Source organism: Myxine glutinosa, chromosome 3, assembly GCF_964187855.1.
Source record: "Myxine glutinosa chromosome 3, kmMyxGlut1.1, whole genome shotgun sequence".
Lineage (NCBI taxonomy): Eukaryota > Metazoa > Chordata > Myxini > Myxiniformes > Myxinidae > Myxine > Myxine glutinosa.
In genome coordinates, this window is record NC_136263.1 from 100,997,967 (window position 1) to 101,022,189 (window position 24,223).

The 24,223-nt window shown below is 44.9% G+C and overlaps 1 protein-coding gene across 10 annotated transcripts in view; it reads right to left on the reverse strand.

Annotated features, from left to right (window-relative positions):
- Positions 1-24,223, reverse strand: part of LOC137423325 (TBC1 domain family member 14) — a 150,202-nt gene that overhangs the window by 113,121 nt on the left and 12,858 nt on the right. For 3 of the 10 annotated variants that reach the window (XM_078774325.1, XM_068110353.2, XM_078774329.1), the window contains exon 1: positions 12,269-12,448. The exons of 1 other annotated variant lie outside the window; for it this stretch is intronic. In XM_078774325.1, the coding sequence (XP_078630451.1) occupies positions 12,269-12,308 (40 nt within the window). In that variant the 5' untranslated portion in view covers positions 12,309-12,448. Of the gene's footprint in view, positions 1-11,509; positions 11,559-12,268; positions 12,449-24,223 lie in introns of those variants that run through there. 6 more of the 10 variants (XM_078774328.1, XM_078774324.1, XM_068110354.2 and 3 more) reach the window with 5 other exon arrangements.

Consider the following 24,223-nt stretch of genomic DNA (forward strand, 5'->3'; position numbering starts at 1 on the left):
ATTTAGTGGAAGAGAGAGTATGGAGCAGTTAGGAACTCACATTTCTCAAAATCAACAAAAACAACTCCAAATAAATTTGAAAGCCAGAATTTTCAACTTCAGAATTGGATATTCTGAAAACACGCAACTTTAATACCCTCACACATTGTACGCTGCTCAGACTTCATCACAACAAAAATCGGCAAAGACGCAAGACTGAAGCTAAGAAATGGCCTGCACAACATAACATCAACGTACTTTGAGATAAATGTCTCAGTTACATAACCCAACATCATCAGTGCCCCAAACTGGATTAACCAATCACGTACAGCTCAGATAAATATTGGGGATGGTGCCAAAACAGATCAGGGATGGCATAGAAGAAGAGGAGGTGAGATAGGGGAGGGGTGAAACAGACAGGAGACATAATAATTACAAAATAAGCTTTCATATCTGTGAATATTTATGAGTTTTCAAAAGCCCTTTTACTATTTGCTGAATTGGAACAAAATCCTTCATTTTTATATACTTTGTACCTTAACTGTCCACACACTAGTTTGCCATTATTGGCATACTTCTGTAGGGGTAGTTAGAGGTCTTCAATATCACAATGAACAATTCCTCAAAAGAATAAAAAGAAAACACACAATTACAAGCATTTCTTCCAAGTACATAAACAGTATACAGTGCATTCAGAAAGTATTCAGACCCCTTCACTTTTTTCACATTTTGTTATGTTGCAACCTTATGCTGAAATCGTTTAAATTCATTTTTTCTCTCATCAATCTACACTCAATACTCCATAATGACAAAGAGAAAACAGGATTTTAGAAAGTTTTGCAAATTTATTAAAAAGAAAAAAACTGAAATATCACATTTACATAAGTATTCAGACCCTTTGCTATGACACTTGAAATTTAGCTCAGGCGCCTCCCATTTCTCTTGATCATTTTTGAGATGTTTCTACACCTTGATTAGAGTCCACCTGTGGTAAATTCAATTGATTGGACATGATTTGGAAAGGCACACACCTGTCTATATAAGGTCTCACAGCTGACAATGCATATCAGAGCAAAAACCAGGTCATGAGGTCGAAGGAACTGCACGCAGAGCTCAGAGACAGGATTGTGCCGAGGCATAGATCTGGGGAAGCCTACAAAAAAATCTCTGCTGCATTGAAGCAGTTGAGCCTGGTGTTGGCTGAGCGGTTAGGGTGCTGGCTTGGGATCCTAGGATCCTGGGTTCGAATCCCGGTCGATCGCTAAATGAACACCAGGGGGGTTGACTCAGCCTGTCATCCTTCCGAGGTCGGCAAATTGAGTACCAGCTTGCTGGGATGAATGATCCCGGTGTGTACCCCTGTTTAGAATAGGTACACCGTATCCCTGTAAGAGGCGACCAAGGGTTGGGCGCCAGGAAGGGCATCCGGCCATAAAAACATTGCCTCAAACAGGGAACCATGATTGTCATGGGACCCGCAAGGCTAACCCCCGCTCTAGTGGGGAAAATGGCCTTAAAACGATCATTCATATTCATTCATTTATTGAAGGTTCCCAAGAGCACAGCGGCCTCCATAATTCTTAAATGGAAGAAGTTTGGAACAACCAGGACTCTTCCTAGAGCTGGCCATCCGGCCAAACTGAGCAATCGGGGGAGAAGGGCCTTGGGAAGAAGTGACCAAGAACCAGATGGTCACTCTGGCTGAGTTCCAGAGATCCTGTGCGGAGATGGGAGAAACTTCCAGAAGGACAACCATCACTGCAACACTCCACCGATTTGGGCTTTCTGGCAGTGTCCAGACGGAAGCCTCTCCTCAGTGAAAGACACATGAAAGCCCGCTTGGAGTTTGCAAAAAAGTACCTAAAGGACTCTCAGACTGTGAGAAACAAGATTCTGTGGTCTGATGAAACCAAGATTGAACTGTTTGGCTTCCGTCTGGCCACTCTGCCATAAAGCCCAGACCGGTGGAGTGTTGCAGTGATGGTTGTCCTCTTGGAAGTTTCTCCCATCTCCACACAGGATCTCTGGAGCTCAGCCAGAGTGACCATCGGTTTCTTGGTCACCTCTTTTACCAAGGCCTTTTTATTATTTTTATTTTTTTTGGATACTGAATCGAGGCTCGTGAAAGAGCTAACATTTACTTCACAAACAAATCAACCAGACAAACAAACACACACAAAAAGAGGGAGCGGAAAACAAGATGGGGAGAGAAGGGGAAGCACACAAACACAACATTTGAGAGCAGGGAGATGTGTGGAAGGGAGAGGGCTTGGGGGGAGGAGGCGTGGGAAGGGGGGGGGGTGGAGGGAGAAGTATAAAACACAAGGACACCAAAGACTTCCAGGACAGAAGTTGGTATTTCAAAAAAGTGGAATTGGGGTGAAATTAGCGGGGGTAGAAAAGATTAAGGTTTTGGATGGGGGAAGATAAGAGATGGTGGTGAACAGCAGTTTTAAAGACCTGGAGGGTGGAGTGGGATTGAAGAGAGTGAGGGAGTTTGTTCCAGAGGCAGGAGAAGAGAGGAATGAAGGAGTGAAGGTGAGCAGAGAGTCTTGATTTTGGCAGTTTGACCATAAGAGGGTTGCAGGCAGATCTTGTGCGACCTGTAGGAATATTTGCGGGACAGAGCCCAGAGAGAGCTGGGGGGGCAAGGCCAGAGAGGAGTCGGTAGAAGATGGAAAGACCACCAACCTGCCTGCGGTGAGTGAGTGAGAGGCCCTTGGAGTTAGCTTCATCGCGGGAGATTCCAATGATTCTGAATGCTTTGGTTTCAACAGCGTGAAGACGAGCTAGGTGTGAGGCAGGAGCACCAGCCCAGAGGGGAGAGCAGTATTCCATTGAGCTGCGGATGAAAGCCTTGTATGTGGTGAGGAGCTCAGGTGTGCCAAGGAAGGACTTTGCACGACGGAGGATGCCCAGTCGGCGACTGGCTTTGGAGGCCAGATTTGAAATGTGGTTTTCCCAGGAAAGATCATGGCAGATAGTGAGACCCAAAAGCTTGAGTGACAGAACTTCTTGGAGAGGATTATTCAGAAAGTGGATGGGAGGGTTGTCCAGTCGGTCTTTTCGGAGAGACATCGTAAGAGTGTGAGATTTGTCAGGATTGAAAGACATGTTCCACTTGTTTGCCCAGTCTATGATTTTGTCCAGGTCTGCAGAGAGTGAGGAGGCAGCAGACTGCCGATCTGAGGGATGAAGAATGGAGCGACAGAGTAGAGTCATCAGCATAGAGATACAGAGGATTTTCAAGAGAGTCAATGAGATCATTGATGAAGACCAGAAAAAGCACAGGGCCCAGAACACTGCCTTGTGGAACTCCAGCCTGAACAGGAAGAGGAGATGAGAGAAACCCATTCAGGGCCACACGTTGACTACGACTAGAGAGGAAGTCCGCCAGCCATGCGTGGAGATTTCCATGGATACCAAAAGAGGAGAGTTTGACGAGCAGAGCGGGGTGCCAGACCGTATCGAAGGCACGTGATATGTCAAGGGAGACTGCTCAAATTTCCTGTTTGGCATTGAGGACCTCCATCCATTGTTGAGAAAGCAGAAGCAGCATGTCCAGAGTAGAGTGTCGAAACCAAATTGATGATCAGAGATCAAGCCATTGGAGAAGAGGAAAGATTTCATATCTGAAGCAATGATGGATTCCATGACTTTGCTGATAATTGGGAGAAGGCTGATTGGTCTGTAGTTGCTGGGATCTGTTTTTGCACCTTTTTTGTGCAAAGCGGTGATGTTGGCAGATTTCCAAGCAGATGGAAGATGACCTTGAGCAAAAGAGAGGGTGAAGAGAACAGAGAGAGGGAGTGAAAGAGCGGAAGAACAGGATTTTAGGACCCGTGGGCTGATGCCGTCAGGTCCAGTTGCAGAATCCGAGGGGTTGACAGAAACTTTTCCACTTTGTCAGGAGGAAAGGACACAGAGTCCAGGAGCAGCTGGGTACGACTGGGTACGGTGGGTACAGAGAGGGATGGGTTTGGGACAGAAGATTTAGAGGCAAACACAGAGTTGAGGCATTCAGCTTTTTCACGCGCGGAGTCAGCCGTGTGGCCATTTGAGGTGAGGGAGGGGATGGAGGGGGAACAAACACCAGAAACAGATTTGACCAGACGCCACCAGGATTTGGAAGAGGGAGACAGATAAGAGAGTTTGGTCCTGAGAACGGAGAGATATTGTTTCCTGGCTCTCCTGAGGGTGGAATCCCTTCTCCCCCGATTGCTCAGTTTGGCCGGACGGCCAGCTCTAGGAAGAGTCCTGGTTGTTCCAAACTTCTTCCATTTAAGAATTATGGAGGCCACTGTGCTCTTGGGAACCTTCCATGCAGCAGAGATTTTTTTTTGTAGGCTTCCCCAGATCTGTGCCTCGACACAATCCTGTCTTTGAGCTCTGCATGCATTCCTTCGACATCATGGCTTGGTTTTTGCTCTGATATGCATCGTCAGCTGTAAGATCTTATACAGACAGGTGTGTGTCTTTCCAAATCATGTCCAATCAATTGAATTTACCTCAGGTTGACTCTAATCAAGGTGTAGAAACATCTCAAAGATTATCAAGAGAAATGGGAGGCACCTGAGCTAAATTTCAAGTGTCATAGCAAAGGGTCTGAATACTTATGGCAATGTGATATTTCAGTTTGTTTGTTTTTAAAAATAAATTTGCAAAACTTTCTAAAATCCTGTTTTCTCTTTGTCATTATGGGGTATTGAGTGTAGATTGATGAGGGAAAAATTGAATTGAAACGATTTCAGCTTAAGGCTGCAACATAACAAAATGTGAAAAAAGTGAAGGGGTCTGAATACTTTCTGAATGCACTGTATGTCGTCGAAGAGATTGGTATGTACCAATACAAATGGTTAAAATTCACTAAAATTAACATGACATCAGGACCTATGGTAAATATATTAATACATTCGGCTGAAATTTGATGGGCATGCTGGGTCCTTGACAAGGACGAATTGATTAGATTATGGTGAAGATTTGGATCTGCATACTCGACCTTCTTAAGTGATACTTCACCATTGAGAGATGGGGCCAAAAAACTATATATAGCACGATATCTCAAAAAGTTGGGGACGAAACTTGGAGGATGAGTTTGATGCATGACCACAACAAGCCGATTAGAATTTGGTTACGGTCCGGATGCATATCTGGCCTATCAGTTGGACACAAAGCATAAACTGTTCAGCCCGGCTGAGCTATGTGCTCTACCGAGTGCCATTAAATTAACAGATTTGGCAATGGAGAAATTGTTTGATAGCAGTCCACCTGCAGTGGAAACGGAGGTGATAAAAATTGATGACTTGATTTTCATCCACACATCCACTTTCATCACATCTCAAAAATTCAGTTCAATACCAATTCAATTTGGAAAAACATCACACACAGACCTCTGCACAGACACACACGTTAAGTATGGAAATGACAGTGGAGATGGGAGAAGGAGGATAGGTGAGGGAGAACCAGCAGTGGAGGGCAGCAGGAAAAGTGTGTGAGATGAAGGATGAAAATCTGGAGCAATGGGCAGACGGGCAAACATTCTTATCTGGTGAAGAGGAAGAAGTAGCAGGACAAAAGCTTTAAAAAAATGTATACAATATAATGGCATTTGGTAGAGCGCATACCTCCCCGAGGCTGAACAGTTTACGTTTTCTATCCCAATGATAGGCCAGATCTGGATTTGGACCTGAACCAAAATAGAATCGGCTTCTTGTCGCCAAACCAACTCATCCACCTCGTTTTGTCATAATCCGTCCACAACTTTTTGAGATATCGTGCTATATAATCGGTTTTACGCTTTTTTTTTTCTTTTCTTTTTTTTTTGTATACAAGATCGAGGCTCGTGAAAGAGCGAACATTAATCACACAGAAAGACAAACAGACACATAAAACAAATAACATCGGGAGCGGTAGACAAGATGGGGAGAGAGGGGGAAGGACACAAACACAACATTTGAGAGCAGGGACCGAGAGACATGGAGACATCGAGAGATCTGTGGGAGGGAGAGGGCTTTGGGGGGGAGGCATGTGAAGGGGGGGGGGGGGTGGGAGAGGTATAAACATATGGACACTGCCAGGATTTCCAGGAAAGAAGTTGGAATTTCAAACAAGGTGGATCTGGGGTGAATTAGTGGGGGTAGAAAAGATCAAGGTTATGGATGGGGGAAGATAAGAGATGGTGGTGAACAGCTGTTTTAAAGACCTGGAGGGAGGAGAGGGATTGAAGGGAGTGTGGGAGTTTGTTCCACAGGCGGGAGAAAAGAGGAATGAAAGAGTGAAGGTGAGCAGAGAGCCGAGATTTCGGCAGTTTAACCATCAGAGGGTTGCTGGCAGATCTTGTGTGACCTGTAGGAATATTTGGGGGACAGAGCACAGAGAGAGCTGGGGCAGCAAGGCCGGAGAGGAGTCGGTAGAAGACAGAAAGACCACCTACCTGCCTGCGGTGAGTGAGTGAAAGGCCCTCAGAGATAGCTTCATCGCGGGAGATTCCAATGATTTTGAAAGCTTTGGATTCAACAGCGTGAAGCCGAGCCAGGTGTGAGGCAGGAGCACCAGCCCATAGGGAAGAACAGTATTCCATTGAGCTGCGGATGAAAGCCTTGAATGTGGTGAGGAGCTCAGGTGTGCCGAGGAAGGACTTCGCACGACGGAGGATGCCCAGTCGGCGACTGGGTTTGGAGGCCAGCTTGGAAATGTGGTTTTCCCAAGAAAGATCATGGCAGATAGTGAGACCCAAAAACTTGAGCGACAGAACTTCTTGGAGAGGATTGTTGAGAAAGTAGATGGGAGGGTTGTCCAATCGATCTTTTCGGAGAGACATAGTAAGAGAGTGAGATTTGTCAGGATTGAAAGACATGTTCCACTTGTTTGACCAGTCTGTGATTTTGTCCAGGTCTTCAGAGAGTGAGGAGGCTGCAGACTGCCGATCTGGGGGAAGAGGAATGGAGCGGCAGAGAGTGGAGTCATCAGCAAAGAGATAGAGAGGATTTTCCAGAGAGTCGGAGAGATCATTGATAAAGACCAGAAAAAGCACAGGGCCCAGCACACTTCCTTGGGGAACTCCAGCCTGAACAGGAAGGGGAGATGAGAGAAATCCATTCAGGGCCACACGTTGACTACGACCAGAGAGGAAGTCCGCAAGCCATGGATGGAGATTTCCATGGATACCATAGGAGGAGAGTTTGGTGAGCAGAGCTGGGTGCCAGACCGTATCAAAGGCCCGTGATATGTCAAGGGAGACAGCTCTGATTTCCTGTTTGGCATTGAGGACCTCCATCCATTGTTGAGACAGCAGAAGCAGCATGTCCAGAGTAGAGTGACCTGGTCTGAAACCAAATTGATGATCAGAGATCAAGCCATTGGAGAAGAGGAAAGATTTCATATCCGAAGCAATGATGGATTCCATGACTTTGCTGATAATTGGGAGCAGGCTGATTGGTCTGTAGTTGCAAGGATCTGTTTTTGCACCTTTTTGTGTAAAGTGGTAATGTTAGCTGATTTCCAGGATGCTGGCATATGACCTTGAGCAAAAGATAGGGTGAAAAGAACAGACAGAGGGTGAGATAGAGCGGCAGAGCAGGATTTTAGGACCCGTGGGCTGATGCCGTCTGGTCCAGTTGCAGAATCAGAGTCGAGGTTTGACAAAAACTCCTCCACCTTGTCAGGAGAGAAGGACACAGAGTCCAGGAGCAGTTGGGTTCGACTGGGAAAGGTGGGAACAGAGAGAGATGGGTTTGGGACTAAGGATTTTGAGGCGAACACAGAGTTGAGGCATTCGGCTTTGTCACGTGCGATGTCAACTGTGTGGCCATTTGAGGTAAGGGAGGGGATGGAGGGGGAACAAACACCAGAAACGGATTTGACCAGACGCCACCAGGATTTGGAGGAAGGAGACAGGTTTGAGAGTTCATTCTTGAGTGAGGAGAGATAGTGCTTCCTGGCACTCCTGAGGGTAGACACACACTTGTTCCGAGCTTGGTGGAAGGAACTGAGATTGCCTTCAGTTGGATTAGCCTTCCAAGAGGCAAAGGCAAGTTGTTTCAGGGCAACTGCCTCACCACAAGATTCAGTGTACCATGGACGGGAGGAAGGGTAAGACAATTGAAGGCGAGATGGGATAAATCTGTGCATGAGAGAGATCAGTTTGCTTTAGAAGAATTCCCAGGAAGAATTGATGTCAGAGGCAGTGGAGATGGGAGACCAATCCAGACGATTGATGGCTGCTTGAAGACCGTCCCAGTCGGCCTGAGTGAAATGCCAGACTCGTCGACGCTGAGGAGGCTCTCTGAGAATGGCCAGAGAGATGTCCACTTTGACAAGCACATGATCAGAAGAACCGATTGGAGCAGAAGAAGAGCAGCAGACATTAGCAGGGAAGTTTGTCATAACCAAGTCGAGAAGAGAAGATACTCCATTGGCTGAGATCCGGGTCGGGAAATTGACAGATTGTGTCAATCCCAGTGAGTCACAGAAGTCCTTTGCTGAGGTGCCATGACTGGTGAGAGAGGAACCCACACCCAACCAGGTGGCATGATGACAGTTGAAGTCACCACATATGAGGAAGAGAGAGTTGGGATGAGTGGATAGAAGTTGGTCCATGTTGTCAGACAGTGAAATGTAGATGGAGTCATCACTGTTTGGGGGACGGTACAGAACACATATGAACAAAAGGTGGGAGCGGAGAGGAAGCCGTAACCAGAGGTACTCCTGCGGGTGAGGAGGAAAGAGGGCAGTGCAAGGAGAGTGAGGAAGAGAGTTTTTGACAAAGATAGCCACCCCACCACCAGGCCGAGGCTCAGGTCTATCATACCGGAGGAGGGAGTAACCAGGAAGAGATATTAAGGAATCAGAGACATCTTGAAGGAGGAAAGTCTCTGTTAAGCAGATCAAGTCTGGATTGTCAGAAGCAACCTGTATGGAGAGATCAGTCAGGTTTGAGCGAAGACCCCGGATGTTTGAGGTCCATACCGTTAATGAAGAGAGAGGGGGAGCATCGGGTACAGGACAGGGGAGGGGAGGAGTAGGGTAAGATGAAGGATGAGAGGGGGAGGTAGGGAGAGCAGTTGATAGTGTGTCAGATGTTGCAGAAGAGTTCCAAGAAAAGGAAGGATGAGGAGGATGAAAGGTTTGATGGTGAAGGGATGAGGCACAGTGAGGGGTTGTTTGAGGGGGGGCAGAGGAAAGTAGAAGGTTTGGGGGGGTGGAGGTATGAGATAGAAGGGAGACGAAGTGGGGAGGAGGCAGCTTGGAGGAGGAGGGGGGAGGAGGGAGAATTGGAGAGGAATGGTATGGGGGGAGAATTGAATGGGAGGGATTGGGGGGGAGTTTTGAAGGGGAGGAGTGAGGGGGGAGTTTAGGAGGGGAGGGGCAAGGGGGGAGTTTTGGAGGGAAGGGGCAAGGGGGGGGATTTGGAGGGGAGGGGCAAGGGGGGAGTTTAGGAGGTGAAGGGCAAGGGGGGAGATCAGGAGTGGAGGGGCAAGGGGGGGGATTAGGAGGGGAGGGGCAAAGGGGGAGTTTAGGAGGGGAAGGGCAAGGGGGGAGTTCAGGAGTGGAGAGGCAAGGGGGGAGTTTAAGAGTGGAGGGGCAAGGGGGTAGTTTAGGAGTGTAGGTGCAAGGGGGGGGATTTGGATGGGAGGGGCAAGAGGGGAGTTTAGAAAGTGGATGATTAATGAAAGACGAACATTGATAACAAATTGGGTTTGTTGTGATTTTCAAGTTAGCAATCCGATTCAGAACGATGGAGGAGGGATGGAATGAATGTGAATTTAGACCATGTAGTGAGGGAGACGTATAAGATATTGAATTTCTTTTTTTTGAAGTGGAATGAGTTGGAGAGGAAATTGAGAAAAGCCTTTTAAATAGGAAGAAAAACAGCATGTTGTAATATACCACTGAATAAAACACAGAAGGGGAAAGGTTAAACATATTTAAATAATATTTAAACAGAACTGTGAACAATCTTATATGCACAAAAATACCAACGGGGGGAGAGCCGAGAGGGACCACCACGAGTCACGTGAACAGGGCAAACGGTGGATGGCAAGGAGATAATGGGGGCGGGGCGAACAGCACACCTGGACAGAAAATACAGGATGAGACAACAGTACACGTGGAGAAAAGAATATAAATGTTTTTGTTTTTTTTGTTTTTTTGGGGGGGGTGGGGATTTAGAACGTTAGACAGTATTATGTTCGGGGTAGAAGGGAAAAAACCAAGAGCCAAGCAAAACACGCTTAAGTTAACAAAACACCGACGGGGGTACAACTACAAGGCCACACACGAGGAGCAGAACACGATTAATTAATTACGAGTTACAGGAAATTCAAACCAAAACTAACTATAATCAAACAATATCGCATGGACGATAAAATAACGAGTTGAAATTTGACAATCTATCTGGGGAAATGGGGGAGAAACACGTGGTCGAAGAACGAACGAACGAATAAGAATGAATAAACGAATGAGCACAGAGAAGGTAATGTCTTTTTTTTTTGTTTTTTTTAGTTGAGATTTACATAAGGAAGTAGGCTATGGGGTGAAAAGACTGGGAAAACAGAGAACGAAAGTTATTGGATCACAAACGACAGACCGCTGAGAGAAAAACAAAGCCTCAAGGTTGTACAGTGTACACTGTACAAGGCCTCAAGACGACACGAAATAACACGATTTTCAATACAGGTATGAAAGATTTGCACCGAAAATCTTTGTCGGGACAATATACGTTCGTACACCATAAAATAAATACAGTTTTAACGAAAATACAAAATGGGAACAATTACTTAACTTCGATTTCGATGGAGAGCGTGTGGAGCTGCGAAAAAACGAACCCTCGCCAGCAAGACCGGAAACGGATGTTAAGTGAATTTCAGGATTATGTGTTTTATGCCAAATGGTGAAGAAATGGTCTATCACCTAATGGTGAAGAATCATTTAAGAAATTAAAAAATCCTCATATCCAGAACCATATTCGGATCTTCACCAAAATCGAATCAATTCGTCCATGTCCCACACAAAACCTCTCCACCAAGTTTCATCCAAATCCGTCCACAACTATTTGAAATATCCTGTTCACAGACAGACAAACAGAGGGGCGAGAACATACGTTCCGCCCACCTTCGGTGGCGGAGGTAATAAAGACAAGTATATAACAGGTTGGAAAGACTTTTTAAAAGGTGAAAAAAAAGAACAATAAGAAAAAGAGCAATACGGGGCAAAGACAGATTTTGGAGGGTAGAGGGCAGGAAGGAACATGCATAATTGCAGAGGTTAGAATTTGAGACAAGAAGATAGTGACACGCAGTGCGTGCCAACAAATCAACACGGACAAATGACAGAGTACAGTACATTGCCAAACCAACGAAGATAACAGTGACCAAACAAAATGCCGATTCAAAAACAGCATCTCGGTGAAAATTAAAGGAAATTTTGAACAAAGGTCCGAGATGGCTGTGCACATCATGTCGAGGACACATGAAAGCACAAATACAAACATTTTTACGTCTTTCAAGCCTCCTGGCCTTCTATGTAGTACCCGCTCTCATCGCTCGCTGGGTCCCACCATTGCCCACTCGAATCAATCCTGCGCCTATGAATCTCTCCTATTTTTATCCACCTCTGGCTGCCCATCATGAAGATAGCTTGTGTAAACAGTCATGTTTTTGTTGATCTTAAATGGCAGTTCACCCTCATCATCTCGGCTTTTTAGCTTTTAAGCTGACAAACCATCAATCAATATACTTAAGGACACTGTACAATACAATTGGTCAATGCGCAAAATTACAAGTCTCAAAATGAGCACGATATTTTGATAGCATCCAAGAATAAATGTACTAACAGAAAAATAATCTGACATGGTCGATCACAATATTTGGGAATGAAATAATGTTGACGATTCATCATACATGAAGAAATCAGGATATAGGAGTCTTGGCCTTTCTCTACCACCAGATCGAAGAAATGATCAAAGGTGGTAAAAACAGAAAATGTTCCAAAATAGAATGGCGAAGAGATCTTTTAAAATATTGTAAAAAAAATTCTTGAGGTACGTGAATTTGGTACTGAGTATTCGTGCTGACGCGAAGCAACACAGCACCTCCAAGAGCTCAATTTACACACAACTAGGGTTACGTGCCCGATTCAATTACATCATGCCGTGCGTCGTGTGCGCCGATTCAACCGAGAAAACAGGAAACCTGTCATGAAGGAGAGTCACACACAATGGCAGGTTCATGGGATACGCAAACGCATTTACATCTTTGTGAAGAAACAATGGAGTCCTTTTTGGCCTTACCATTAGGCGAGCTCAGCGAGAGGCGCCCGTTGCTAGCCATGGTACTGAAGGGCGCTCGGCCCTGCCATCATGCCGGCGACCGGCCTGCATCCCTAACCGCTCATCGCCACGCCAAGACACATCCGGCATCTACTGCTGTTCCCGTTTCTGTCCTTCGCTGGTTCCCACCCACGTGCCCACAGGGCGCGGCCTGCCGGCAGACTGCGGGGCGACACGACCAGCGAGTGCAAGTCGCCTCTTTAACCCTCCTCCCTTCACGTTCATTATTCTCAACCATTTTCATTCGTATCTGACTTGTTCCACACGATCTTCGTTCTTTCTTCATTAACTCACTACAACTCCACTTTGAACACTTCAATCATCACAACCTATTCGTTTTTTTCCATGGATGTCTTTAACAAATGCCCTTCATTCATTTTCAATAACCACGGTTTTCTTGTCGTTTTAAATTTCACTATTGTAAACGTATTCAACCAAATTTTTTAAAATGCCATTACACTCAATTATAGCTATGTGATAGAGTTAATTGAAGAAGATGAATCCCATTTATTTCACTCATGTATACCTTGTACACTCATGGATACCTTTCCTTTCAAAATCCTGCATCCGCCTTTTGCAGTAAGGAAGTGCAGTGTTCTCATTACACCAAACAGATCAATTTTATGTAGAATGAAGAACTAGTCTTGCAGGTGAAGGCTTGTATTGACCTGCGTCGGGCGACAGCTAGAGCAATGGATTCAATCAACAAGACGTTGATCTATGTATGCTAACCACCGTGGGAGGAAAGGAGAAGCTTATGTTTCGGGCGCTGACCCTGAACCGAGATAAATCCCCTGGATTGGTCACTTCTTTGAAAATCCAAATTACAGGGACATCCCATGGTAAGACCACCATCACATAAAACGAGGTGCCCTAGCGGTCAGTGGGCAAACATGGCAATCCCCGTGGACAAGCCAGAACCAGTACTGTTTGGTCTGTAGCTTCTCGGACATGAGAAGGACGGACATAAAGGACGGCTCTCTCAAGACGTCCAATCCCCGTGGACAAGCCAGAACCAGCACAGGACCTTATCCGGTATGAGATCCTACAAATACATAGCATTTCACAACGCAGACAGCAATCGAGGCCATGTTGCCCATTATGCCTCATTCACACCGAAGGCCTTTACATCCAAACCCAAACACCATTCCCAAAACAGTCTTCAACAGAGTCACAGATGCAAGGACATATTAAAACCAGATGGCTAGCCACAAAAAATGATCTACCTGTGCTCTACACCACCATATGTAATCACATTTCCAGTTACACGAACCAAACTGACGTTATACTCACCCATTCTTCTAGTTTCATCACTACCACGGTCACATTTTACTTTACCCTATATTTACAGCCAGCATCTAATGGCAAACATTTTAAGATCCAAAACAACACACAATTCCAAAGTGAATCATAGGTATACTGTACCAAATATCAATGAACCACTTCACAAGATCATTCATGAAGAATTTGTGACCGCAATCTTGTGTACATATTAATCACAGTAATGGTATTCCCTAAAGTGCAGTGCCATTTATTAATGGGATTTTCCCTTGTTCACTCTTATCGCTACATTCTTTTTTTGTAATCATAATTAAAGCCACATAATCAGGAAGCAGAAGAGCGTGCCAGACAAACATTAATGACTTCATATTTTTCTTTATCCTGAATCGGAACTAAATATCCACCAAATTGTAAACAATTTGTTAAATCAGGATTTTGTAAGTTTATAAAAGGTCAATTTTTGCATTTAATTTCACATTTTATTGTTTCTATGTGATGCCCCTCCTACCCTTCTCGTCCACGTGTGTTAGAGATGTGGTACCTCGAACTTTTCTGCCAAGGTTCGCTCTTCCATTTGTATTTCCCACGCAATGCTCATATTTGCCACATCCCCCTTCTTTTCACACCCCACACTTTTCAGGTTGACATACTCACCCCCTTTAAAGCTTATACACCCCTACCCCACTCCGACCAACTATATCGGGCTTCAATCTTACACAACTCTCCCCGACACCCCTTCTTTCCAACTCTCCCCTACCACTTGGTATTCCATTATCAATCACTTCCTGCAAGCATGCAACAAGTCTCTCTGAAAACATACCTACAGGCAATGGACAAAAAAAAAAGTGGAAACACCTGGGTGAATGAGGGATACCAAGTAACAGCTTCCACACAGGTGTGGCCGATGTGGCCCATGTGGCAATTAAGCAAATAAAATCCCAACATGCTTAGGGTCATGTATAAAAATGCTGCACAGGTCTAATTGCCTATAATTATGCCGAGCATGGCTGCAAAAAAGAGATCTCGAGTTTTGAGTTTTTGCCCTGAGCTTCCGGTGTGCCTTGTGTTCGTTTTGCGCGCTTTTTATTTCCCCACCTCATCTATTTGCTTCTCTATTCCTTTTTGTCTTGTTTGTCCTGTGTTTTCCATTGGTCCTTTCCCTTCCTGCTTTACCCCAGCTTTCCTCCTGTCTGGTAGGCCTCACCCACTAGGCAGAGGATAGCCTCACGCCCCCCCCCTGACCCCACCCCCATTCACTACCATCGCCCTCCTTCCCCCTAGTGTTGGCCCCCGCCCTCCCAGTACCCCAGTATGGCGAGCAGGGGCCATAATTGTGTCTGTTTTTAGTTTGTTAAGGATGGAGCCGTTCTGGCTAGTGAGACTTTAGGTCGAGAGGTTTTGTTGGGCGTGCTGGGGTTTAATAAAGCTGCCAACTTTTTCCTTTGCCTCATCTCCTTGGCCCGAGGATTTGACATTTCTTTCCAGACAGGGAAGGGGACATGCCAAGTTCGGGTGAAGGTGGGTCACTGCTCAGTCTGTTGGGACACTGGCAGACTGGGAGGTTGAGCTTGCTCAGGAATGCAGGAGAGAGTCATGACCGTCCGCCTGCATAACTAAAGCAAAAGTGACTATGATGTCCAGTTGTGGCTCAGTCGGTACATGGCCATCCGTGGCCAAGTATGGCTTGTCCGAAATGACCTCGGCATGTGGACCAGAACTTGGCAGTACCGAGTCAAATTTCGGATGAGGGAGGACTGCACAGTTCCCATATCCTGAACGATATTGTGGTTGGGATGGACCTGGGTCAAGTGTTTTATCCAGGACAGCCAAAATTATGTTGCAGATGCCACCAACTCAGCCACTTGGTTACTGGGTTCGGTGTGGATATCTGCACTCAGTGGGGCAAGTTGGAACATTTAAAGGAGCGTTGTGATAACTATGTATGTCACTATCTCTCTGGTGGAATGGGGCACACTAACCGCTCCTGCCCGCATATCTACACCAGCAAAATGCATGCTTCTGCGGGCGAGAGTTGGGGTGTTGCCCCGGGACAAGTGCGGGGCCAAGGATTGTTGTGCCTGCTGTGTCCTACCCTCCTTCCCTCCCCTCACAATAGAGGATGAGGGGAGGATAGAGAGAAAGAAGGAGGAGAACAAGGAGAAGGCCAGAGTTCTCCCTCCTCCTGCAGTACAGGATCTGGATGTGGTTACATCGGGTGCCAGGCCCATTGAGGTCGGAGGGGAAGGTTACATGGAAGAGGTGGTTGTTTCAGTGGCCCTCTAGGAGTGGCTGGTAGGGCAGCCATGGGCATAAGTAAAGTAGGACTATAGTTCGTCTTGCTATTGCTATCGATTTATTATCCTTTGGTCTTCCTAGACTTGTTATTCGTGCCTGTACTGTTATTTTGATTCACCGTTTCTAGATTATTGATTTGTTTTATCGGGCCTCGGTTCCCCGATTGGTTATTGATTTGTTGTTCCCAGATTCTTCATTTCTGATTTATTGTCCCTGGTTCATTGACTTGTTTTGATTATCGTTTCGATTTCTGGCTCTTTGGTTTCCTGATTTGCTCCTCGATTTTGATTTTTTAAACCTTTTTAAAAACAAAAAGTCCAAGTCGACAAAACCCCCAATGTCCCCATCCACAGAGCATGTGTGGTCAACCAATGGTTTGATGAGCATGACACTGATGTTATCCATATGTCATGGCCTTCTCAGTCACCAGATCTGAACCCAATCGAGCACTTATGTGATATTCTGGAACAACACCTGAGACAGCATTTTCCACCTACATCAAACAGATGTGAATTGATTGATTTTTCCAGTGGAAAAATGGTGCCACATCCCTCCTGCAGAATCCCAGACACTGATGGACTCTATGCCATGGTGATACAGGACATACTGTCTGCAGGTGGTGGCCCAACGCCCTATTAAGCGTCTCTACATTGTTGTTTCCATATTTATTTATGTCCACGACCTGCATATGGTGAGGGCACACATTGCAGCACTTCATCTTGAGACAGCTTGCGTCTCCACACCCCCCCCCCCCCCCCACCCCCTCTCCTCCTCCTCCCTTCCACTCTGCGAAACCCCAGCTGCCTCACCTCCCTTTGCCACTGCATTGCTGCCTGCCCGAAAACAATCCCATTGAATTCTGCTCAAGTTCTGACCATCTAATATGCAAACATCTGTGTGGTCTGTTGTATCTACTTCAATCTCTTCTGCCAGGTTATCTCATCATTACACAAAGTGGTGCACTTTTATGGGAGGTTATTGGCAATTAATGTACCAGACTTCATATCCCTTCATGGATATACTGTACTATCCATCACCGACACAAGCTTATTCTATGCATTGGGTGTAGGGTCACTTCATAAATTCTTAATACCCACCCTACAATCCTTGTACTTCGTCGAACCGTGGCTAAGACAAGTTGGGGAAGCTAATGAAGCCAGTAGTCTCTGCAGTACATATTAACAAATAGGAGAATAGCATCATAACAGGAAGATTTTGAAAAAAAACAAAGAAAACGCACATGTTGAAGAAGATAGCTGAACTATTATGTAGAGCACATCTCAAGATACGTAAAGTCAGGGAAAGTACATGAAAAGCTTTTTGAAATATGATAGAACCAAATTCAACCAAAAGTGCAGCTTCCGCAAAGTTGAAACGGCAAGCACCAGTCACCTTCTCTCAAGATGCAAAACACTTGTGCGAGAACAAATGTACAGTCACGTGAAAAAGTAAGTACACCCCATGTAAAGTTTTTCAGAATCAGAATTCGTTCAGAATCATTGGAATCTCCCGCGATGAAGCTAACTCCAAGGGCATTTCACTCACTCACCGCAGGCAGGTTGGTGGTCTTTCCGTCTTCTACCGACTCCTCTTTGGCCTTGCCCCCCCCCAGCTCTCTCTGGGCTCTGTCCCCCAAATATCCCTACAGGTCGCACAAGATCTGCCTGCAATCCTCTTATGGTTAAACTTCCAAAATCAAGACTTTCTGCTCACCTTCACTCCTCTTTTCTCCCACCTCTGGAACAAACTCCCTCACTCTCTTCAATCCCACTCCACCCTCCAGGTCTTTAAAACAGCTGTTCACCACCATCTCTTATCCTCCCCCATCCAAAACCTTGATCTTTTCTACCCCCGCTAATTTCGGTCCCCTTGTGTTTTATACCTCTCCCCACCCCCCCCCACCCCCTTCCCACGCCTCCTCCCCCCAAGCCCTCTCCCTCCCACACTTCTCCTTGCTCTCAAATGTTGTGTTTGTGTGCTTCCCCTTCTCTCCCCATCTTGTCTTCCGCTCCCTCTTTTTATATACAGACTTGGCATTTAATATGGAATATTTTTTTTGTGGGGGTGAACTTACTTTTCAAGATGTCTTAGAACCAAAAGTTCATTGGAATTATGTTGAAATTATTCTAGATTTTGTTAATGTGACCTTTAAAAGAAACAAAAACCACATTTGACATTTCGAAACAAATAAATTGATCCTTGAAAGTGATGTAAACTGATATCGAACTCAATTCATGGACAGTACTGTGTTAAACTTCTGTACGTTTTCCAGAAGTATCTCTTTATTTTGCACATTAGCCAATTTTTTTTAAACAAAAACAAAAGTTAAATTACGACTGGGATTACGGACAGTAAAATTACAGTTCAGTACTTCGTGTAACCCCCACGAGCATTCAGGAGAGCACGTACACGTTGAGGCATGCTGTTCACGAGATTTGCCAAGGTTTGGACAGGAAGCGCTTGCCATGCAGTGACAATAGTCTACTGCAATTCACGCACAGAGGGCGGCTGCTGGTCCAAGTTGTCGATTTGACGCGTTAATTTTGCCCACAAGTTCTCTATCGGATTCATATCCGGGGACATGGCAGGCCACTCCATATGCTCTACACCACGGTCAGCAAGAAAGTGTTGGATCATGCGAGCACGATGAGGCCGTGCATTGTCATCTTGGAAGACAAAGTTTCCTCGAAAGGCTTCACGAGCAAATGGAAGCAATGTTTCTTCCAGAATGGCCCTGTACTTGAACTGGTTCAGGTTTCCATTCAGAACAACCAGGTCAGTTTTGCCCCCTGCATGAAAAGCAGCCCAAACGGTCACCCCACCACCTCCAGCTTGGACTCTTGGCACTATACAATCTTTGTTGTAGGCTTCATGCACTTGTCTGCGCACTCGGACGTGGCCATCTTGACGATGGACCAGAAATCTAGACTCGTCACTGAAGATCACGTGATTCCAGTGTCCTGGATGCCATTGACGGTGCTCTCTGGCCCACTACAATCGGCGCTGGCGGTGTTGTCTGGTCAGGCGTGGCTTTCTCAGGGGACGCCTGGCATGATAGCCTGCTTGAACCAGTCGTTGGTTGACTAGACTTCTGGGTACAGGCACATTTGTCAGTTGCTGCCACCCAGCCCTAAGCCGATTAGCTGACTTGGTACGGCCATTGCGGACTAACCGTTGCAGCTGGCGATCATCCCTCCTTGTGGTTCTGCGGGGACGTCCTGGCCTCGGTATTGGAGGAGGGACACCCCTCTAAGCATTTCGTTTCAGGATCTGTGACACCTGACCTTGAGTGATGCCATACTGCCGAGCAATAGCACGCTGTTTCATGCCGTAATTTCGTAAAGCCACCACTCCATGACAAACAGCATTGTCGAGTTGATGGACCATCTCCAGAGGAAGCGGCAATAACCTTTGGAGACGTGCAGCAGTTGATTTCCACTAATACAGAACGCAACAACCCTTGTATACCCGACTGAAAAGCCAATCATCAAATGCACCTGTCCGTACATTTTGCCACGCCACCTGTGATATAATCCTGTTGTCGACTTCTTGCTGTGACAGACAATCAGTGACATGGTTCTTTTAACAAATAAATCACCAAAGTGTAAAAGAAACTCACCAGATTGATATACTGAGTTAAGAAAGTAAACCCAAGTCAAGAAAAAAAAATATTCCATATTAAATGCCAAGTCTGTATTTTGTTTGTCTGGTTGATTTGTTTGTGAAATAAATGTTAGCTCTTTCACGAGCCTCGATTGAGTATACAAAAAAAAAAAAAAGGGTGCTAATATTTTTGGCCACGACTGTGTGAATGTGATGCCACATATATGGCACATATATATATATATGCCATATATGCCATATATGCCATATATATGGCACATATATGCCACAATATGGCATTGGTGTTCACCACATCATAAAATACCAAGTGAGACAGTTTCCACAGCTGAGAGTTGGGAACTGATGCCTTACAACTCTTTCCACAAACAGCAGGCTATATCGTTTGATAAGCTGAGGGGTACCAAGGAATGACTTGGTCTTTCAAAGTTGGCTACAATATTAGTCCGTCTAATAATTCATACAATGAACGTCATCGAGACATTTGTCATGGAGAGGGATGAAAGGATGAGATCGGCTTTACTTTTTGAAATGTCAATGTGCAGTTATGCCCAAGTGATGTTACAGATAGCAAACTGGTTTTTGAACTTCCAGGAAGAGGGTAACTGATTATGTGGTCAGACTAACACATTCTATCCTATGCTTTTTGCACTGCCTCAGGCTGAGACCGGTTGACCAGAATTCAAAATTTCCATTGTAAAGTTCTGAACCGATCAACGGGGCCAAAGTGCTTTCCTACATTGATGCATCATCTGTGGCCCGAAGTGAAGATGGGTAAAGATATTGCATTTTATGTCTTATTCATGGCTGCAGTATGAACTTCTGAATGAAGTGAAACATGGTTACAACCCTATAAAATATATACATTCATTGCTGACAAACATCAGGGGCAACCACAATACTAATGCGGAATGAATGCTGGAACAAGGTTGGTTATTCATTACATGTCAAAGTGTCAAGGATGTATACGACTTTCTCGGTGCTCGTCTATTTTCCATCTATTTTGTTGGGTGGTATCACACTGCCCGTGTTGACTTTAGTTGCGAATATGGTGGTGGTGAAGTTGGAAAATACGAGCTATCCTGTCCCTCCATATGATGTCAGCCATACATTTGGTATCGTTATGAAGACAGCACTTTTGTCATATGTCCCAGTGAGGCAGTCAGCACAATCCAGGAGGGTATTGCTGAAACATTCTCCTTCATTAAATCCACCTGTGCGAAGGAAAAAGCTGAATTGCTCACTTTCTTGGACACGATTGTCAATCTGTCAAGATTGACAAGGGGCCTTGACAGATATTTTAAACACGGCAGTTTATAGAAAAGAAAAAGAAAAAACACACACAGACCATCATCCTGACATTGGGCAACGCCATCCAAATGACCATAAGCAAACAGTGGTAAAAACACTCATAAAAAGAGCACATGACATACCATCTACAATCGAGGGAAGAGAGGCAAGGCATCTGGAACGAGTTTGAAGGCCACTGGTGTCCAAACGTTACGACAGTATTGCAGTGCCGAAGAAGAGGGAAACTGCACAGGAACCACTGAAGGTTTTCTCTATATGACTATGACAGGGTAGGTGTGGTCTATACAGATCCCAGTGACTATGGGGGCCGACTAAGTATGTGGGAGAGTTGAGAAGAACCATAGGCCGGTGTATCACTGATAACCGTGAGATCTTTGAATATTAACCATCCAAAAAAGGTCAACCCACATCAAACATGTCAACCCACACCTCAGTTCCTTCCACCAAGCTCGGAACAAGTGTGTGTCTACCCTCCACGCCAGACATGAATGGAGAAATGTTTCTTTTTGTATCTATTGTCGTCCTGTTGTTGCCTTTATGCATGAAACGGACATAAGCCTTGGCAAGATCGCACACAGTATTCTCCGTGAGAGGCAGTCGTTTCCTCCATATGCCATGCCTCCAACACATACATGCCTTCTGGCCTAGTTTGGGGTTGTACCAAAATGTTTATGCTGTCCCTTAAGAGAATGTGCATCGCAAGTCCTTAACTCGTTTTTTTTTTTTTTTTTTTTTTTTTTTTTTTTTTTTTTTTTTTTTTTTTTTTTTTTTTTTTTTTTTTTTTTGTATACAAGATCGAGGCTCGTGAAAGAGCTAACATTAATCACACAAAAAGTCAAACCGACACATAAAACACAAAATAAGGGGAGCGGTACACAAGATGGGGAGAGAGGGGGAAGGACACAAACAACATTTGAGAGCAGGGACATCAGGAGAAATGTGGGAGGGGGAGGGCTTGGGGGGAGGTGGGAGGGGTATAAAACATGTGAACACTGCAAGGACTTCCAGGAAAGAAGTTGGGATTTCAAAAAAGAGGATCAAGGATGAATTAGCAGAGGTAGAAAAGATCAAGGTTTTGGATGGGGGAAGATAAGAGATGGTGGTGAACAGCTGTTTTATAGACCTGGAGGGAGGAGTGGGATTGAAGGGAGTGGGGGAGTTTGTTCCAGAGGCGGGAGAAAAGAGGAATGAAGGCGTGAAGGTGAATAGAGAGTCTTGATTTTGGCAGTTTAACCATAAGAGGGTTGCAGGCAGATCTTGTGCGACCTGTAGGAATATTTGGGGGACAGAGAACAGACAGAGCTGGGGGAGCAAGGCCGGAGAGGAGTCGGTAGAAGACAGAAAGACCACCAACCTGCCTGCGGTGAGTGAGTGAAAGGCCCTCGGAGTTAGCTTCATCGCAGGAGATTCCATTGATTCTGAAAGCTTTGGTTTCAACAGCGTGAAGCCGAGCAAGGTGTGAGGCAGGAGCACCGGCCCAGAGGGGAGAACAGTATTCCATTGAGCTGCGGATGAAAGCCTTGTATGTGGTGAGGAGCTCAGGTTTGCCAAGGAAGGACTTCGCACGATGGAGGATGCCCAGTCGGCGACTGACTTTGCCCAGCTTGGAAATGTGGTTTTTACCAAGAAAGATCATGGCAGATAGTGAGACCCAAAAGCTTGAGCGACAGAACTTCTTGGAGAGGATTGTTGAGAAAGTAGATGGGAGGGTTTTCCAGTCGGTCTTTTCGGAGAGACATAGTAAGAGTGTGAGATTTGTCAGGATTGAAAGACATGTTCCACTTGTTTGACCAGTCTGATTTTGTCCAGGTCTGCAGAGAGTGAGGAGGCTGCAGACTGCCGATCTGAGGGATGAGGAATGGAGCGGCAGAGAGTGGTCATCAGCAAAGAGATAGAGAGGATTTTTCAGATAATCGGAGAGATCATTAATGAAGACCAGAAAAAGCACAGGGCCCAGAACCACAACACCCGATTGACTTGACTTGAAATTTCATCCGATTGACTTGAAATTTGAATTGGATTTCCATATCAGCTAACTGAATTCAACCAACAATTATTTGTGAGGTCAAAAGGATGCTGCACTTCATGCCATTCTGCTTTGTTCTCTTTTGCCAAGTGTCACTCTATGAGTGGTCACATTTTCATCCAATTGATTTGAAATTTGAAGAGGATTTACACATCAGCTAACTGAATTCAACCACCAACTATTTTGAGATCAGCATAGGCCATAAGGTCAACATAGGCCAAAGGTCAAACACTTTTTTCAAATTTCTAAAATCCTCAATTTTCATCCGATTGACTTGAAATTGGAAAAGGATTTACATATTGGCTAACTGAATTCAACCACCAACTATTTTTGAGATCAGCATAGGCCAAAATGTCAACATAGGCCAAAGGTCAACAACAATTTCGAATTTCTAAAATCCTCAATTTTCATCCGATTGACTTGGAATTTGAATGCGATTTTCATATCGGCGAACTGAATTCAACCACCAACAATTTTTGAGATCAGCATAGGCCAAGAGGTCAACAAAGGTCAACCACTTTTTTTCAAATTTCTAAAATCCTCAATTTTAATCCGATTGACTTGAAATTTGAATGTGATTTACATATCAGCTAACTGCATTCAACCAACTATTTTTGAGATCAGCATCGGCCAAAGGGTCAACATAGGCCAAAGGTCAACCACTTTTTTCAAATTTCAAAAACCCTCAATTTTCATCCGATTTACTTGAAATTTGAATTGGATTTTCATATCAGCAAACTGAATTCAACCAACAATTATTTGTGAAGTCAAAAGGATGCTGTACTGAGTGCCATTCTGCTTTGTTCTCTTTTGCCAAGTGTCGCTCGATGAGTGATTTTTCATTCTGTCTGTCTGTCTATGTATGTATCTCTGTCTGCATGTCAGTCGCCTCAAGTCACAATTTTCAACCGATCTTCATGAAACTTCACCAAAAGGTAGAGTTGGTCATAAGCAAGAAGCCTATTGTTTTTGGGGTAAAAGCATCAATCGGTCAACATAGGCCAAACGTCACCAACTGTCAAATTTCTAAAATCCACAATTTTCATCCGATTGACTTGAAATTTGAAGAGGATTTACATATATCGTCACTGAATTCAACCACAAAGTATTTTTGAGGTCAACATGGGCCAAAAGGAGATGTGTCCAGGTGTGCATGTGCAAATGATTTCTGCAAATGTGCAAATGATTGCAAATGATTTCTGTGCAAAATGTGTGCAAATGATTTCTAAAATCCTCAATTTTTATCCCATTAACTTGAAATTTGAAGAGGATTTGCACACCTGGACCCTGAATTCAACCACCAACTACTTTTGAGGTCAACATATGCCAGATTTCTAAAATCCTCAATATTCATCCGATTGATTTGAAATTTGAAGAGGATT